Source organism: Colossoma macropomum, unplaced genomic scaffold, assembly GCF_904425465.1.
Source record: "Colossoma macropomum unplaced genomic scaffold, Colossoma_macropomum, whole genome shotgun sequence".
Lineage (NCBI taxonomy): Eukaryota > Metazoa > Chordata > Actinopteri > Characiformes > Serrasalmidae > Colossoma > Colossoma macropomum.
The window spans coordinates 15385946-15405727 of record NW_023494798.1 but is presented as its reverse complement, the minus strand read 5'-3'; the positions used below and the strand labels follow the sequence as shown (position 1 = coordinate 15405727).

Below are 19782 nucleotides of genomic sequence, written 5' to 3'. Positions count from 1 at the left end.
GTTGATTATATTTAGATTATGAGCATTTTTAGTCTCCGATAGACAGGAAGAGTTTACGGAAACTATGAGTGTAAGAGGAACCCAGTCATCGTGTCCTTGGAGTACAATAGTGTGGTGTGAGATGGCCAACCGTTAACAGTCTGGCCTGATCAGTAACACATTTATTCATGCTTACACACTAACTCTACGTTATCATCCCTCTATTTTTTTACATTGTAATGGAGTCAGCAATAGAAGCTGTAAATCATGGATTCAGAGCTATTCTCAAGTGAGCTATTCAAAATTATGGAGGGAAAAAAATTCCAGGATTTCCAAAAGAATTCCAAGAACAACAGCTGTTCATAAATGCACGTGCCTCGTACAGTTTGTCAGATATGTCACTGACTAATGCTTTAATGCTTGGCTACACATGAAACTATTCACTTCTGCAAACATAAGTAAATTACAAAATCTTTTCTCCAGGGGGCTAAAAGTTGAATATTTATTTATTTTTTCTAAATCCTGTATAACATTAGTTCAGTTTTAATTCTGAAATATAAAGTAGCAGAACTAAAGCCTTAATGATGAATTCTACACTGTGAACCCTGATGAATCAAGTTTACTCAAGATATTAGAGGTAACTTGTTGCCTCAAATTCACTTTAACTCAGTTTTTTAAGTTGTCTGAAATTATACATGGAGTTAAATACATTCAAACTTTTGAGTTTAACAAAATATAAATAAACATCATACAAACTATACTCTTGCAGAAACTTTTAAGTTCAAGTAACTACATCATTATTTAATGTTTGAATTATCCTGACCTTGACATAATTGTAATGATCACAAGCTGAAACGTAAAAGAAAACTCTTTTTTAAAGACTCTTCATAGTTACATACTCTAACAACAGTTTTGAGAAAAACTACTGAGTTGGCAGTAATTTAAATGGTTTTGTGACAACTAAGCAGAGACACGAAACACATTCACGGTTGGGACACCTTAAATATGAAAAGTGCATCCAAACTTGCATTTAAGCTATATATAACGTGTTGTTTGTTTGAAAACAACATCTGTAGAAAAGATAAGATCTAATAAACACAAATCAACAAACTTGTTTGGAATTATGGGTACCTCTGCTCTTTACTCTCTTACTGCTTGTTTTTTTGAGTTTGTTCTAATCACCAAAATAATTTTCAACCAGACAGCACAAACAACTTGGCTGGATTAAGTGATAACAAATAACTGCAAGAAAGTAAGTAATTATAACTTGATTATTTAAGTACAAATAACGTCAGGGCTTTCAGTGTACAAACGTTAACATCATATTCATATTAATCACATACTGAAAAGATACAAGCACAGCTGTCTGTTCTCTGACTAGTGGAGACACCTAGTGGCAGTACATGTAGTCATGTACTTGAGAGCAGATCAAGCCCCTGGAGTCCTACCACACTGGCACCATAGAGTTTAATTAAAGCTAAGAGAGTAAACAATGGTTGAATTTAAAAAAAATCCAGCCTGAGGTGGTGTTTATGACCTGTAGCTACCAAAGCAATAAGCTACGAGTGCCACGCATTACTGTGATTTTGACAGCGTTGTGTTCTTATGTTGTGTTAGCATCAAGCTAACGATGGCACGCATCCCAGATAGCAAGAGGATCGCAGGCCACTGTTGACCCGCTGATGGCAGCCAACTTGCTTTTTGCTCAGTGTTTTCCAGGCAGTTAGGCAGAGAATTAGACACTTGACATCACTCATTTTCCACTCACAGTGCAATTTACTTATTTTTCTTTTTTTTCTTTCTTTCATTATTCTTTGCAAATTAGTTTATTAAATCATCAGTAATATCATAAATAAGGCTGGTTATTCAGATGCAACCAATGCACAATGTCCGCAACAACATTTTCAACAAATTCATTTTGAAGTTAAGACAAAAGTTGTCAGCCCTTCAGTTTAAATAAAACTGGGTTCTTGCTAGAGGTGGGGAATATGATGATATTTTATTGTTATTGTGATAAATTCTGTCATCATGATAAACAGTATGCTTCTCTGAAATTTTTTGACAGCTGTGGCACAAGTGCATTGTGTCTATGTGTCAAAATATTGCGATACATATTGTGTACGTATATGTTTTTAAATATTGTGATATGATATTTTTGCCATACTGCCCTCCCCAGTTCTTCGTCTGTCTCTAACCTCAGTGGTCCATGCAAGCAGCACAATGGTCTATTCCTAGCCCAATAGTTTCTAATGACTTGGTGCATTAATACAGAATTCAGTTGTTGTGAGGTGGTCATAGGTGTGTAACGAGTATTTTACAATGGCTGAATTTGAATGCAGTTCAGCCAGTGAGACTGGGGGCCTGGAACTATCTATCGGAAACTGAAAATTTCTTAGCCTGAATGTTGAGTGTTGAGTGATATTCTTTACAGTGCAGTTTAAGATATGCAGAATGGCCATTACTCTAATATCTCTAGAGTAATGTACCCTCTAGTACTTTGAAACAAAAATATTACAGGCAAACCAAATTATTTGGATATGTTACAATATACAGTGTATTAATATGGATGAGATTGATAAGATGACACATGTCTATACTGACCCCATGAACAGTGAGGAGGATGGTTCGAGTGGACAAAGAATCTCCAAGGATCCCAGATGGGGAATTGCAGACATTAATTAGGTCTTGGGGTCAGAACATCTCCTAAACCACAGTCAAACACCATCTACATAACCACAAGTTGTTTGAAAGCTTGCCAGACAGAGGCCTCTGCTGTCAAGGACCAAGAAACTCAGGCTCCTACAGTTTGGCAAATGTTGTTGGATCAGTGTGCGACTCACCCTGTCATTTACCTGCCACAGGACCTGCCACTTAGCCCCTCAGCCTGCTACAGGACCTGCCACTTACCTGCCACTCAGCCTACCACAGATCCTGCCACTCATCCTGCCACAGGCCCTACATCTTACCGGCCACTCAGCCTGCTAGAGGAACTGCCACTAAGTCTGCCACTTACTAACCACTGAGCCTGACAATCAGCCACAGGCCCTGCCACTTACCAGCCACTCAGCCTGTCACTTAGCCACTTGGCCTGTGATTCACCCTGCCACTCAACTTGCCCTAGGACCTGTCATTTAATCTGTGATTCAACTTGCAAACATTAATTAGGTCTTGGGGTCAGAACATCTCCTAAACCACAGTCAAATACCATCTACATAACCACAAGTTGTTTGAGAGCTTCCCAGACAGAGGCCTCTGCTATCAAGGACCAAGAAACTCAGGCTCCTACAGTTTGGCAAACGTTGATGGAGCAGTGTGCGACTCACCTTGTCACTTACCTGCCACTCAGCCTGCCACTCATCCTGCCACATGCCCTGCCACTCATCCTGCCTCAGGTCTGCCACTTACCAGCCACTCAGGCTGCTAGAGGACCTGCCACTAAGCCTGCCACTCAGCCACAGGCGCTGCCACTTACCAGCCACTCAGCCTGCGATTCACCCTGCCACTTAGCCACTTGACCTGCGACTCACCCTGCCACTCAACTTGCAATAGGACCTGTCATTTAACCTGTGATTCAACTTGCCACTTGCCTGCTACTTTAACCTGTGACTCACCCTGACACTTAAACAGCAACTCAACCTGCCATGGGACCTGTCACAAGACTTGCCAATTAATTTGATGAAATCTTTAATTTGGGCAGACATCATAAAGCAACTATGTTGGGTCTTTAAAATATTTATAAAACATCTATGAATGTTTTAAAAAAACATACAAAATAGACTTACAGTGACCCACCCACCACTAAACCTGCTACTTGACCTGCCACAAGTGTGATATGTGAATTATTTAGTTGCAGAACCACAAAGTGTCCATGAAGATACTTACTGTAGAATTTTACTACCTTCTGAGTATTAAGACTACTTTTTAAAAAACTTGCAATTCTTTACTTTTACTATAGCTTCCCTCTATTTTCTGTTTAGCAGTTTTTTTTAGTTGTCTTTTTTGTTTTCGAGAGAAAAACTTTCATTTTCCCCTCCACTGACACTTTCTGTTGTGAATTACCTCTTTTTTAACCAATTATGTTTTCTCATTGACATTCTTTTTACACTGCGTAAGCAAGTATGATCACTAGGGTGAGGTATTATAAGGACTACAAGTTCAATTTTAATAAATGTTTAATAAAATAATGTTTTAAACCAAAAAATGAACACAAAAATGATAATTTTACATTTTTCACAATGATTTTTAAAATGTTGGCACAGTTTTGTGCAGAATGTGACACAAACCTTTCAAGACTGTCCTAGAAAATGTCACTGCCACAGGACCCACCCAATGTTCCACCATGGCTACAGTGAGCAATCCAAATGTTTGGAAGCAACACTAACTTTGTAATAAGACAAGTAAAAATATATATATATATAAAAACATATGTTTATTAACAGAACTAAAAGACTGGACTACATGACTGTAGCAATAATGTAATTAGTACTTCACTGCACACCAATGAAAAATCAGACAACACATATTTTATTAATAAACATTAATATTTTGTTTTGCTCCTTAATGACATTAAGTCCGCCCTTGCTAGATATCACGTGTTTCTTCCAAAAAAAAACAAAAAACAAAAAAAAAAAACCCAAAACAAAACAAAAAAAGAATAAGTCAGAAGTTTAAGCTGTTTCTTTATGGCACCTAACCATAAATAAGCATACATTAAGTTGACCTGTACTTTTATTCAATGTTCATAAACATATATGATCTCAAGCCTAGACATTATACTGTTAGACTGATGCACACACTGTCCTGCTCATGGTTGAAACATCTTGAAAATGTCAATATCTTGTAACAAGACAATTTGGTTACTGAGACCACTCTGGTGTTGTAACAGATTAATACTGCAGTTGTGTCTCCAAGAACAAGACTTGCCTTTACACTGTTTTGTTTTGTGTACATCCAGTTAAAATGTTATTCTATACAAAGTACAAAAACATATTTCTACATAGTATGTTCAAAAGTATTTAATTTACTCCTTTATACTTTAAGTAATACTTTACAGTATTTAAAATGTATTTTACTGTTTCTGGAGCCCTGATTCTACTGTTATATGAGTAATTTTAAATTAAAAGTCCACATAGGTTATAGGTTAGATACTTTCTTTGAGATGTTTAATTTGACGTTACTTGGTCAATTAAGTTTTTTACGTTTAAATTGAACACCGCTGACAATATTTTTTTCAGTTTGTGATTTCTGTGGAAAATCTGTCATCACTTTGGCAGAAAATACATCTAAACCAACATTCATATAGAGTGTAGTACTTAAAAAAAATTCAAATGTATAAAATCCCTTCAAAGCAGCCACAAAAGTGACATAATGCCCTGGAATGTTACAGTATGACTGGAATGAGAACAGATAGTTTGAAGTTAGACTCTACTATGCAGTCACAAAGGCTGTCTCACAGGTCCTTTTGAGTGGAATCAGACACGGAGCCCACAAAGGCAGTGTATCCACTTCAGTAGTGGTTATATGTATAGACAACTTGGATCAGCACTGCATTAGCACTGGAAGAACACTAATAGAGCCTCACTGGGTCTGGGTGGGCCTGTTTTTCCTCTCCTGCCAGTCTTTCTCTCTCAGGCTCAGCTCTGTCTCGGTGAAAGCTGCAGGGCCCCAGTTAGTGATTTTCTGTGGGCCTTTTGAGCCTGAATAACACATGAAAAACACCATGAATATTTCAGCAACCAGAGGTGGTAGAAGTAAACAGAGGCTCTGTATCCATTTGAAACAACTTTGGGGAGAATGAGTTTTTGAGAAAAGCAACAGCTGACTTATAATGGAAAACTTTTTGTATTTCTCTAATAAAAGTGGTAATCATAATATAGCACTGATATATTCATCAACATAGCTGTAGATGATTCTAAAATAAATCAGACAACTGCATTATATTGCAACTTAAGTTATAATATAAGTGACATGGAGAATGCCTCATATAGGAATACCTTTGGTGTCTAGCTTATAGTATTTCAGTCTAGACTGAACAAGCTATTATGGAATAAAATAACAGCAATTATTAATATGACAACGTATTCCAAACTTTTGAATGGTAGTGTAAACTGTAGAGAAGAAAGTCACAACAAAGAAAGTGTGCTGCATATTAAAGCACACTCAGTGTAAGAGAGGTGTGTGGTCATTACCAGGCTGTATAAGACGTATGAGTCCCTCATGATGTGCCACCTTGTCCTTCCAGCTCTTTGTGTTATTGGCAGCATCCTCTAGTTTCTTCATGACTTCCTGTCCAGGAAGGTATATGCACAGAATCAATGTTGATGTGGACAGACATTTCTCTAACAACTTCTCTAACTGTGTTGCTATATTGGGCCACTAGAGGGCATTCTTAACCAAAAATTAAGATAATTTTTTTTGGACTTGGATTAAAACTTGTCTTGGACTAAACTGGTGTTTGATCATTTAAAATCCAATTTAGTTTAGGTTAAGGTTTGTTCTAGGCCTCGGGAACTGGCCAATAAGAACCCTGTGTATGTTTGGACCCTGACATCCCCTCCATTAGTTGGAACAAGTTATTTATTAACCAAAGGTTGGAACTTAAAACATCAATGATAAAACTTTAAACAAGATGTTTAACCAAAACATGTGACGTAATAAACCACTGCTATGGAACATCCCTAGACATTCAAGATGTTTTTCCTGCTCCAGCACACCTGAACCAACGTGTCCAGAGTTGAAGTGAGTATGTTAGAGCAGGAAAACACTAAAACGTGCAGGACAGAGGGTACTCCAGGACCAGAACTGGGAACCACTGATCCATAGCATGACAACACCAGAGAAGAGCAGAAGGATACACAGTTGTAATAATGCATAGCATATGCTCATATCCATGTATATATGTGTGTGCAGTACCTCATACTGCTCCAGCGCCTCCTGTCTCTCGGTCTCCAGCCGTTGCAGCTGCTGCATGGCAGCATGCAGGGCATCCTCCTTAGCCAGCCGCTCTCGCTCCAGCTCCTCCTTCTCGGCCTGCGTCTGCGATATGGCCTGCTGCTGCCGCAAGTGGATCTGCTCCAGCTCAGAACGCTTTGCTGCCTCCTCCTCCAGCAGTCTGCACCAAACAACAGATACTTCAGCAACAGGATAAAGACGGTACGTTTATTAACACAGAAAAACTGGTTTGACTTATTTGAAGGAAATGAGGAAACACTGTACATGTGTATTTGTATTGTTGTATGTGTATTTGTTTTACTCCTGGTCAATCTTCTGCAGAGATTTAGTGCAGCTTTAGTCATATCCAGCTGGTTCCCACAAAATAGATGATCCTGTAGGCTTAATGAACTGAGTCAGGTGCATTATAAATGAGGAGTTGGTAAAGAATTAAAAACATGGTAAACAGCTGCTACCAGTGAAGAGTGTGAAGGCTTTTCCCATATGTTAGAGTTAGTGTACATCACTGTACACCAATGAAGCCTACTTTTTTGGAGAAAACTTCTTTGTGTAACCCAGATATCAGTATCAATGTTGTGTGGTTTAGAAAACTGACATAATTGTAAAATATTTTTGAGATTTAAAAATCACTAGTGTACATATACTAATAATCGCAGACCAAGACCTACAAAGAAAGAGTGCACACTGAGTGTTTTAAAGTGCTGAGCTGGTAACAGGTCAGCACAAAGGCAGGAAGAAAGCAGGCCTGTGTGGGGTCAGACAGGGAACAGGAACCATACGCTACAGCCAGCCACCATAGCACCTCAAATCCTTTGACATTCCCCTGTCTCTGTCACTTCTCCCTCCATCACAAGTGACTGTGTGGTCTTAGTGCTCTCTGTTCCACTGACAGAACTTTTTTCCATGTCTGCCATGTCTTACTGTGTGCCTTAGTCTATACAAGACTTTAAAACAACCTACCTATCGACATAGGGCATATACGTTCTCCCTTCCTGTTTAAGTCAAAACTGAAAGTTTGTTTTTACTCAGAAGCATAAGGAAATACCTGCATGTTAGAATATCTGCTAGTAAAATTACTTTTATTTTATTTGTGGTTGCTTTATAGGAGACATTTTACTCCTATTATTCTTTTTTTCAATTTAATATAGTTTAATATATCTCTGTGCCCCTTGAAAGACAACTGTGAATAGTTAATTTAGTCTTTGCATGATGTGTTTTGCCCTGTCGTTTACTCCTCTGTGAAGAACAGAAGATCAGATTTTATATATTAATCACCACTGCGCTTATTGACTGTCTCAGTAGGGGAGGTGCTGATTTATACCTATATTTCTATGGATTCTTATTTTTTGTATTTTCAACACTATAATTACAATGCCGGGTATAATTTGAAAGCCCATTTTCCCCTGACACGCCTGTGTTGATTTCTATCTTTATGTTTTGATTTCATATTAAAGAGGTGGGACTTACATTTGAAATGAAGTCAATGCTGTTAGTGTCATTTTTCCTTGGTTTTCTGATGAAACATTGTGCTTAAATAGTAATCAAAAGTCTCTAAAAACTGTCAGGAATCCACAAAAGTGTTCCAGAACTCTATTCAGGGTCTCAAGGCTGTATAGCACTGATGGTTGTTTTAGAAGTGCTATGAAAATAAAAATTACTTCACTTTTTTACCGACTGACTGACAGACAGACTGACTGACTGGTGTGTCCATGTATGCATGCAGTGCATGTGTGAGTGTGTGTGTGTGAGCGAGTACCTGGCCTGCAGTTTTCGCACGGTTTCTTCATCCTGTCTGGCCTGTCTCTCATCCTCTAGTGCCTCCTCCAGGCGATTGTACATATCCTCCAACTCCCGTACACGCTGCAGATACTGCTCTAGCTCACTGGACTTCTGCGCCACCTGCTCCTCCATCTGCAGCCGCACCTGAGATAAACACACGCACACATAAATATTACAACTAGGTATCAACATTCAGTGCTTTTATGGTATCAACCAAGTTACTTCGATACTACAGAGTAATGAAGAAAATCAATACCTAATACCTGAAATGCCAGTGTTTCTTGATTAGCCTGTAATCTGTTATGGTCAGTAAATACCCACTTCTAACACACCATGCTCATTTCTTATTTAATCCACAACTACTTCCAGGTTGTAATTAAAAAAAAATACTTGGCTGGTTGTATGTCACTGCATCATTAGAGATCTAGGAAAATATCTAAGAGTTGATGCTAGATGTGGCACTCTGAATCTGCTTTGCTTGGCTGTCAGTATGATGCTTTATGCACCGCTAAACTGACCAATCTTTCCAGTCATCAACAGTGCCAATTACCTCAGTCACCAATCTATTTAAACCCCTTGAAAGTACTCGTCTGAACTTAAAGTTAAAATCAACAACTCTTTAGTGGCCTCTAAAAATATCTCCTCTTTTCACACTTCGACCACCCGTCCTGTAGACTGCAACTTATTCTCCTCCTCTCTTTCTGCTTTTCATGATGCTGATTTTTCTTTCATTGCTGATATCATTACTACTTGTAAACCCACCAGCTGCTCCCTTGATCCCCTTCCTACAACCTTAACTGAAGCTTGGCTACCTACCCAGGTCCTTCATCTCACAGCTCTTGTTAATCAATCACTCTTTCTCAACTACGTTCCCTCTGTCTAGAAGATTGCCACAGATATTCTTATACTTGAAAACCTAGACCCATCTAGGTTTTTCTGGGCCTAGACCCATTAAATTTTAATAACTACTGTCTCATCTCTAATCTTCCAGTCTTGTCATAAATTCTTGAATGAGCTATTGCCAATTAACCCCAAGTTTACTTAGAAACCAGTGATCTCTTCGAACTTTGCCAGTCAGGATTCCATCCATTCCACAGCACTGAAACTGCATTAATGATTTTCTTGTGTCTGCAGATGCTGGTGCACTTAGCATCCTTGTACTATTTAATTTAAGTGCAGCTTTTAACACGGTATGTCATTCAATCCTCCTGTCAAGGCTACATGAACTGGCCATTGATGGTTCTGCTCTGCCCTGGGCTAGTTTACCTCTTGCTTAACTAGTAGAAAGAACTCAAGGGGTTCCCCAACCTTTGGTGCTTGGACCTCTCTTGTTCATTATTTACATACTCCCTCTCAGACATATCATACATCGCTTCACATTGAATTTTCCACTGTTACACGGATGACATCCATATTTATCTTAGGACTAAATCCATCAAAAATCCACCCCTTAGTCATTTGGAAACATGCATATCAGAAATCAAAAAAACATAACTTGCTCAGTCTAAGTAGCAACAAGACGGAAGTCATCCTTATTGGCTCTAAATCAACCCTCAAAAATAGTTCTCCTACTTTCCTCATTGACAATGTAACCATGTCCCCTTCCCCTCTGCCTATGTCAGGTCTGTTCTTAAAACTTAAACTCTTATTAATGCTTTCATCTCTAGCCACATGGACTACTGCTACTTTTATTGCTGGCATTGCTTCTTCTCTTCACAAGCTCCAGATGGTCCAGAACTCTGCTGTTCATCTTCATATTCATACTCGGTCACATCATCACATTGCATCCATTCTCCAAAATCTCCAATAGCTTTCCACAAAGTTCTATATACACATTTCAAAATTCTCCTGCTTATATATAAAGCTCTCAACAATCTTGCTCCTTCTTATCTGTCTGATCTACCTCTTCCCTAAAACCCACTCATACTCTCTGGTCTTCTTCAGTTGGGCTACTGACCATTCCTTTATTCAACTTCCACAGCCTTGGCAATCAACCTAATTTCTCTCCTACAACCTTCCTCAAACCTAAAGTACTCCTTCATTAGGTTTTTCCTATGTCCTCTCTAGTGTTGTCTACCTCTGTATTACTCTGTTGTCCTTTTTTATTTTGAAGTTTGGATTCTTGAAAAGTGCTTTAAAAGTGCTTTTCATGTATTATTGTTGTTGTTGTTTTTATTTTGCTCTAGTTCTAGTTCGGGTTGAGTATAGTTTGCGTCCCGTTCTGTCCTCAGTGCTCTTGCACTGGCTCTGCAGATTTGCATTACGTGTAGTTGAGATTGTGGCCTTGGCTTGTGGCCTCTTAGATTTTTCTTTCAAATCAAATGAGCTTGGGCGCAGAGCCAACCAACTGAAACTGTTTCACTGTCCAATTACCTATGAACTGCACTATGCATGTGTTTGTGTGTGCGTGTATTTTAGTGTATAACCATATCTACGTTTGAGTGGGTGCTTCCACATTCAGAGAATAACAGCAGAAAACAGAAGTTACACTAAAACGAACTTCCTAAAACGCTACAAATACGGATGAAATGGGCTTAAGTCACCAAACATCTCATTGGTGCGTGTCCCCCAATGAGGATGTGATGTCAGAGCTGATTTACTAACCACAGACTAAGGCTTGTGCTAGACTCAGAAGGGACATTTTTAATGGGGAATTTCCACCCTCAAAGTACTATAAAGCAAAACTAGAAAACAGCATCAAAAAGACAGAAGAAGAGATAAAGTGAATGCTTGATCAGTTCCGGTATTGAAATCTTGCGGCGTCCTTCCACCGGACAGTACAGTACAACACGGTACAGTTACAAATCCTTACCAAGAACTGTCTGTACGCATCCCGAGTACCTCTGTCTGCTTTCCATCACATAACAGAACAGTGGACGTACATGGAGCTCTCTTTAGCTTGTGTGGTCACATGATTACATACATAATTTAGCCTTAACAGTAAACACAAACAACAGTATCAACAGTGGAGGAACTTCAAGCTCTGATTTACCTTTTACTCTACATTTGGTTCGATGTGCAGGGTCACAAACATTCTGGCTAGCTAGTGTTTTTTGTTTTTTTAAATAACAGTCATCTGACACCACTGACACCTTGATGATTTCTGTGATGATTTCGTTTGACCAATCAGTGGTTTGCACCATTACTAGCTCCAGCCATATGTTAAAGTTTCATATGCTTGGTACTCCAGCAAGAAGGGTAACCTAATTCAGCACGGGTACCTATTTCATGTGCGGTGCGGGTCACTCGACTGTGGAAGTGACAACAAAATTTGTAACTGTTGTAACTGTATCCCAGTGCCCGGTGGAAAAATGGCATAACAGCCACCAAGCCACGCTCAAAGTCGCTGTAAAATAATCAACTGAATTCTGTAATAATGTGCCAAGTTATTCAAAAACAAAGATCGATATGTAAAAACATAAAACTGTTAACTACAATGCAGAAGAAATGTTTGTGATTATTATTAATAAATGAAATTATTTATTGATCTTTGGTGATTTTATCATATTGTACTGCCTAACAACACCCAATGGTAAACAATGGTAAAATCACTGTATTGCATGGCTTCCTGTATTGTAATACACCTCACTTCCATTCAGCAGCATGTGAGTGTAATAAGGAATGAATACCATTTTCTCTTTCTCCATTTCAGCTCTGTAAAGGTCCTCCAGCTCGTTCTGGGTCTGCAGACGTCTGCGCTCCTCCTCGGCTGCATTAGCTGCTGCCTCCTCCAGTTTCTGGCCAATGACATAAGAGATAATGAGAGATAATGACTGCCATGCTTTTTTATTATCATTTCACACAAAACTCTCCTGAAACAAAAGGAATGTTTATGCTATAAATTCATAAGAACAAAAATATACAGTCTGGTTAGTTTTCCACTAATGTGAGAGATTTTCCATTTTAGCAAGAGGCTTCTCTGTTTGGTTGCATCTCTTGGTCTGCCATTGCTAGACAATATTTTCTAGGCATTAGACACAAAACAGCACACATGCGTTTTGGCTCACAACTGAGAAATCTCGATGCAAGCTTCACATAAATTGATATATCTGATAGAACTGGTCTTTCCCTACTGCCATTCTTGTTGATGGCTTAGGCAATAAAGGGTGTACAAAAGTATGCTGTTTGTTCTACGAGCATTGCTACACTCCTCTGCCATTCAGCTCCTTTTAGACTGGCTTTACACTGTGAAACTTACATGCAACTTTAGTTGCTTGAAACATACATGAAACTAAACTTGAGTTGCATAATGTTAAGCGTCCTGTAATTCACTTGAAATTCAGCTGCAACAGCTCCAACTTTCTCAATTTCATAAAACAAGTTTTTTGAAATGGCCAATTAAAACACTGGTAACACATCACGTGATTATGTTGCATGACATAAATTAGAACGATTGATTACCTTATGGATGACTTTATAGCGAGAACAATACAGTGTCAAACACAATCAAAAAATATGCACTGCTAATATACCTAAGTAGTGGAGTAATCCACTTTTTTACATCGCTTAATTTAACTGTCAGATGGAGCGGAAATAACACTGCATGCAACTCATAACATGCAACTAGTTGTATGACAGTTTCATTGTGTAAAGCCAGTTTTAAACTGTGCCATTCAGCTGTTTTTCTGAGAAGACTTCAATGTTAAGTGCTTCTGTACTTTAAAAAATGCCATGCACCACTTTCCACAGCTATAGCCCTCTGTCATCTTTTAAAATGGTCTCCCTCCCACAATGAAATGACTGTTTACTAATGAATAAACAACTTAATTACCAAAAACGTTACTTATTGTCTATGCCATTAGTTATGGTGGCCCTACTTTGAATACACTATTTGGTATAAGTACAATACAAATACAAAAAAAAAACAAAAAAACAAAAACACAAAAACACCAAACAAAAGGCCACATTCTGCACTGCTGTATTGCATCTGTTCATCTTCAATGCACTGTATTTCAGTGTACAGCTAACTTGTGCCAACTTCACAGTATTTTGAAAATACTACTATGTTTGCTTTACTGCATAAACACACAGTGGCGTTTACACTTATTGTCTTTAAGCATTCTGAAGAAAGTCGACACTGCATCTTTAAGAGCATTGGCTATTAAAGAAGGCAACAGTCCAGGTTGCTCCTCAGAGATGATCATGAGACCTTTACTGAGCACACAGCACAGCGGTGATGATCATTAGCAGCAAACAGAGAAAAAGCAGCATAGTAATAAAGCAGCATGCAACACAGACCTTAGCCAGCAATAAACATGAATGCTGCAGGACTTCTCAGTAAACCAAACACACATAAACCTGAAAGAAACTCATTAACACAGAGACCTTCCTCACAAATCCACAAGCATCTCCACCACAACTCTTTCTTATATATAAACAAAGCCACTACGAGTGTGAAATGCCCCAAGAAACTCAGAGTCAGAATTGTTCACAGTGGTGGTGATAGGAACCAGACATCCACCTCTATAAGCTCCCTCACAGAAAGTTATTACATGAAATAGTTCTGAATACACTACCTAATTCCGGAGACATTGTTTTACAATAGTTTTGGGAAACATATTTTATGTTAAACATATTTATTAAAATCCATGCCATGCTGGGTGATGTGAGGCACAGTAACCCCCAAACAAAACTTTTTTTTTTTTGGATTTACTACTATTTCACCATATCAACATTACATCAACAACTCAGAAGACATGTAGGTTCATTGGTGGTTTTGGATAGTAAATAAAATGGCTATATTTGCATTGTAGACATTGCAGCCCCTGGTTCTTATCACCACTTATGTAAAATTGAGTTTGTACATTTCTTTAAAACAAACCACTTCACATCTCAACCATTAAATTATGATTTTTTTTTTTAATATCTGAGGTACAACTAATACATATACCAAACAAGCTTTGATGACACCTAGCTGTTCACAATGAGATCATATTAAATTGTGCCATTTTTACTTGCAACAACTGCAAAAAATAAGAAACAACTAATAAAAGTGCAAGGTGACCTCAGCTTTTGCCAGGCAGTGTAAATAAGTAAGACTTCTAAACATAAAGCCACCATAATCCCAATGTCCCCTCTCTTTCACTACAACAGTAAAACATGGTGTCATGGGCATGTATGGCTATAAGTAGAACTGACTCACTATCCCTTATTTGATAATAGTGCTTCAGTCTTAATGCGAATGTAATCACTTTCTTGCTTCTTATTCACTCGCACGTGTTAGGGTGTGATTGGAAGTGTGAGTGCCACTGGCAGCCTTGCAGTGTGAAATGTCTCAGGTGGTAGATCTGCAACACAGGGCAGGTATTGTGTCTCAGCATGAGCTCCACAGGACTGGAACGAGTGAAGCTAGCTATCTCCTGGTGCTCTTATTGTCCTGCTCTGTGTAAGGGCTAAGTAGGGTGGGCAGTGACTCATCAATGGCAGATTGTTCTCCATTCACACTCCGGCTCAGGCACACTGTGGTCACACAAAGAGAACTTGTCATAGTAAGTCCAATGATTGTTACCATTTCATGCTGTCTGCACAGTAGCACAGTGGTACTCCACTCCACACTGTGAAATATTTAATAATGTAAGTGTTGCTTGCTCTACACAAGTCAGCGTGTTTCAGATTAGTGAAAAGTTTGTTTATTACAGTCAGCAGACATGAGCTCATTTCGCTGAGTCAGTGCAAAAACTACAACAACAAACTTGAAATTTACTATGGATGTTACTGGGATTTGCCAATGTTAACCCTTGTAAGTTGAGAATTATTTAATTTTTTAGGTCTTTTTTAAGTCAAATATTATTTGAAATAATTATTTCAATGCCAGCTGCCTGCAAAGTTGGCAATTTTGCTATTGTTTCAAAACTGCAGGGCCAACAAACACACGGTCATAGAATAAAAAGACAAGAAGACATAGAATAAATTCTTGTTACATTAACTTACATTGAACGTTAAGAATGTTTTTCTTACATCAAAAAAGTTACTGTAAAAATATACATTAAAATGCACTTTCATATGGTATGCACTTCTTTTTCAGTTTGTCAAACAAAGAAAAAATATGGCTAAATATGGCTAAATTTTAAATTATGTTTTTTCTTTCTACAAAATGACACTGTCCACATGACATTTTATCAAATAACATTTTATCAAATTGAAATAAAATACCTCCTCTTCTACTTACAAACACAAATGCAGTATCAACTGAAAGTTTAGAATCTGTACTCTGTTTCAATGAATTACAAGTGAGAAATAATTATATCAAATTACATTATGCTTATGTTTTTGCTTTTGAGAAATGTAATTTCTAAAGCTTAACTCTTGGCTACACATTAGTCAGCATCCAATACCACCGCAAACAGCACTCAACTATGTTTAATCCATAATCCACAATTGTAATCATTTGGCTTGTTTTGCTTTCTTAAAGCCACTTTCAATCTGAAATCTCAGGCAGGATTTCTCTGCCTAAGCCATTCGTTCATTATATTCCTATATATTAGCTGAAAATTTAATCAGGATAATGAGAGCTGAGTGGAAACACAGGTTAAGTAGGGTTAAGAGACCAAGCGAAACCCACCCATCCTCCTGTTACCCCACCCCCCATCACACACACAGAAACACACTAAATCACGTCCTCTCTCTGGAGGGGGGTGAAACCAAAACAGTGGGCTTAATCTGGCTTAAACTCTCAAGAATAGCTAATTAGCGAAACTTCTACTGAAGAGTTTCTTCTGAGATCATGATTAATGAATGAAGAGGATGAGAGCAGAACTGAAAGTTTCAGTGAAATTTGCATCTACGAATAACAAATGCCCGTGACAGAGAACCACTGACAGTTCCTGTGGAAATATACATTTGTGATTGGTAAATGTGGTCACAGTCTTTCTTCCTGTTTTGGTTACTTGTTTCGACCATTTGTATTGAGTCTACTGGTTGGTATTTGTACTGGTCATCAACATTCTTGTGTACCTTTGCTATTATAGGGAAATTCCAAAGATTTAAAAAAAATTCTGCATAGTTCAATCAGATGTAAACAAAGTCATTTAGAGTGGTTCGATGTTAAATGTTAAATTGTAGGGAAAGCTGACCTACACAAATTTCTTTCTAACGATGAGGTCTAAATGTCCACAATGTAAACACAGCCTTTTTGTTTACTGTTTACCACCAGTTTGTTTACCACCAGGGAACCTACACATGACTGAGTTGTTTTGTTGTTCATAATAGTAAATAAAAATGAAAATCTGAAGAAGTATGGTTTTCTTTGGGAACTGTTTTGTCTTGCAACACCCAGCATGCACCTCTCCACCATGAATGCATTAAAGATTTAGCCTAAAGCTTTTTCACCTCAGAAATAATGAAAAATAATGTATTGGGCATCAGACAACATATTCATAACCAATGAATGTAATAACTTTGAGGTAGCTTTTAAAGGCATTAAATGAACGTCTGGTTCCTATCACTACTGCTTTGAACAGTTCCAACTCTGAATTACTTTGTATCTTAACAATTTAATTATGCATAAATTTGGAAAAATCAGTGGATTTCCCCCATATCCTCCAATATTCAGTCAGCTTTGAGTATCTCAATATAAGCAAGAAGTCTTTGGTCTAACTGCTTTCATTCATTCATTACCATTTAAATAAAGATACTTAACATTTACTTTCACCTATAACAAAAGCTTAGTAATTCTTGAGCTGATGTACAAGAATTGACAGAAGGGACAAATAACAAGGCCAAGAAACCACATAGTAGTTACTGGGAGCTTCAAAGTATTGGTCACAAGAAGGCAGGCACATTTATCTGGATGATTGTGAGTGACTGTGCCAGTGTCCAAAACAGTTTGGTGACTTCCCTGCCGAAACGCACCCGATTCAACTCAACAATTACTTACCAGGTTTAGTTGGAGTGCTAGAGCAGGGAAATCACCAAACTGTGCTGGACGAACAAAACTGATGACCCCTGGTGTAGGGCCACAGAACGTTGAATAATTCCTGAAATTAGAGACATGTAGTTTTAAAGGAATGGCCAGAGTGGCCAGTGCCTTCCCTGAAATCTGAATGGCCACTCCAGATGCCACCCCCTTCCACCTCGCTGTGAGCATTTGCTCCTTTAAGAGGAGACTATCAGCGACAGACAGAACAACTGTCCAACCTCTCACCACCCCCATCCCCCACCTCTGCGCATTCACACTATCACCCTGCCAAAACTCCCTGCCACCACTTTGCCTCCCCTAGTAATATTTTCTAAATTCACTACTGATTACAGACCTTCCTCATGGCCTCCAGCTCTCTCTGCTTGTTCTCACTGGCTGTCTGCAGCTCTCTCATCCTGAGCTCCAGCTGCTCCTGCTCAGCCTGCTGTTTCTGCCGCAGGTCACGCCGCTTCTGTCGAGCTTCGCGGTGCGGAGCCGGCCTCCCCACCTTCAGCAGAGAGATACACGTCTGAATGGCTGAAAGAAAGACAGAGAGTGAGTGAGTGAGTGAGTGAGTGAGTGAGTGAGAGAGAGAGTGAGAGAGAGAGAGAGATTATTTATTTCTTTTCATATACTAATAAGCCAGATATTCAACTTCACAATCAGTTTTAACTTTTAAATTCATACTTCAGGTCAAGAGCAACATATGACCTCATACTATCTGCTCATTTTTTTCAGTTAAGTGACAAAGGAAATATTAAAATATTACAAAATCTATTTTGTTACTGTCTATAAAATGTTTTAACAGTTTTTCACCATCGTGGCAGTTTGTAGATTAACCTGTATTATATGTGCTGGGTTGCTAACAAGATAAGTAGGAAGGTGTTTTATGTTGAGGGCGCTGAAACTTTATTTAGAATATACATGACATTGTGATGTCATGCAAAAAGATGCCAGTTTTTTTTGTTATTAAAATTTGAGCATGGTATACACATATAACCAACACAGCAAACCACTGATGCACACCCTACACTTCTCATCTCTCACATTCTAGACTAACTTTATGCAAATCAGCTCAGCAGTGACCAATCAGATTGTTGATATCCATCCATCCATCCATCATCTAAACCGCTTATCCTTCTGGGTCGCGGTGGGGTGCTGGAGCCTATCCCAGCTGTCATTGGGCGGAAGGCAGGATACACCCTGGACAGGTCGCCAGTCCATCGCAGGGCAGACAGACAGACATACATATACAATAGATTGTTGATATGTTCTCCAGAAAAAGACTGTCATGCCCATAGTCAAGCTAACTCAATACTCTGACGCACACTGAGCGGGACATAGAAGGCTTAAAAACACTCGTGTTCAAAACATGGGATGTTATTATGTTACATTAATTTTTTAAATTTAAAAACAATATAAAATAACACAAGAACACAAACTCCATTATAAAACAAGTACACACAGGTCTTTACTACACTTCATTTAAAATTCAGTTCTTTTACTTGATTATTTATTTTCACAACTGCAGTTAAACAGTTGTAAAATCTGGGGGTGCTGCAGTGCACTAAGCACCCATACTCCCCAGTCCATGTAACAGCCCAAAGTATGTACATATGGTTGGAGAGAAGACCCAGGCATTTAAGGGTTAAAATGCAGTAACTGTATTTGAGTTGTGACAAGCCTTTCTCACATCCCTAGATGTTAATGTAACAATATCGCCAGAAAATACAAAGAAACCCTGTACATATCATTGAAGTGAATCACGAGGTCCTTTCCTACCTTGAATCCATTCCTGTTTCTTCTTTTTATCAGAGGCACTGATCTCGAAACTTTTGTCCGAACATTTGACAAAGAAAAGACATTTCTTTCCCTCCTTATCTGGTAATGACTGCAGAAGGAAGGGGTGTTCGTCAGCCCAGCATCATGCAGGAAAAGGAAGGATAATGATTAAATAATAAGAATGGTGTCATACAGGAACATCTGAAAATACTGTAATACGTTACTCCACCCATACGCTTGTTGGCCGAAACCATCTTTATAAATCATCTACTTGCCAACTGTTAAAACCTAGCAAACTAGTTAAACATTCAGTTAAACAATAAAAAGGGAGATGCGCTTTAAATAGGGCTTAGGTTAGCTAAGATTTTGGGTCTGAAGTAGGCTTAGATTTACTG

General features: G+C 38.5%; 1 protein-coding gene across 1 annotated transcript in view; it reads right to left on the bottom strand.

The window, feature by feature from the left end:
- Nucleotides 1-4389: 4389 nt before the first annotated feature.
- The window catches only part of swap70b (switching B cell complex subunit SWAP70b), a 35317-nt gene continuing 19924 nt past the window's right edge, over nt 4390-19782 (bottom strand). Inside the window, exons 6-12 of the mRNA XM_036585080.1 lie at nt 19388-19496; nt 17961-18142; nt 12339-12446; nt 8687-8853; nt 6892-7090; nt 6168-6264; nt 4390-5675 (exon numbers count right to left, since the gene is read on the bottom strand). Of these exons, the coding sequence (XP_036440973.1) occupies nt 5557-5675; nt 6168-6264; nt 6892-7090; nt 8687-8853; nt 12339-12446; nt 17961-18142; nt 19388-19496 (981 nt within the window). The 3' untranslated portion in view covers nt 4390-5556. The remainder of the gene's footprint in view (nt 5676-6167; nt 6265-6891; nt 7091-8686; nt 8854-12338; nt 12447-17960; nt 18143-19387; nt 19497-19782) is intronic.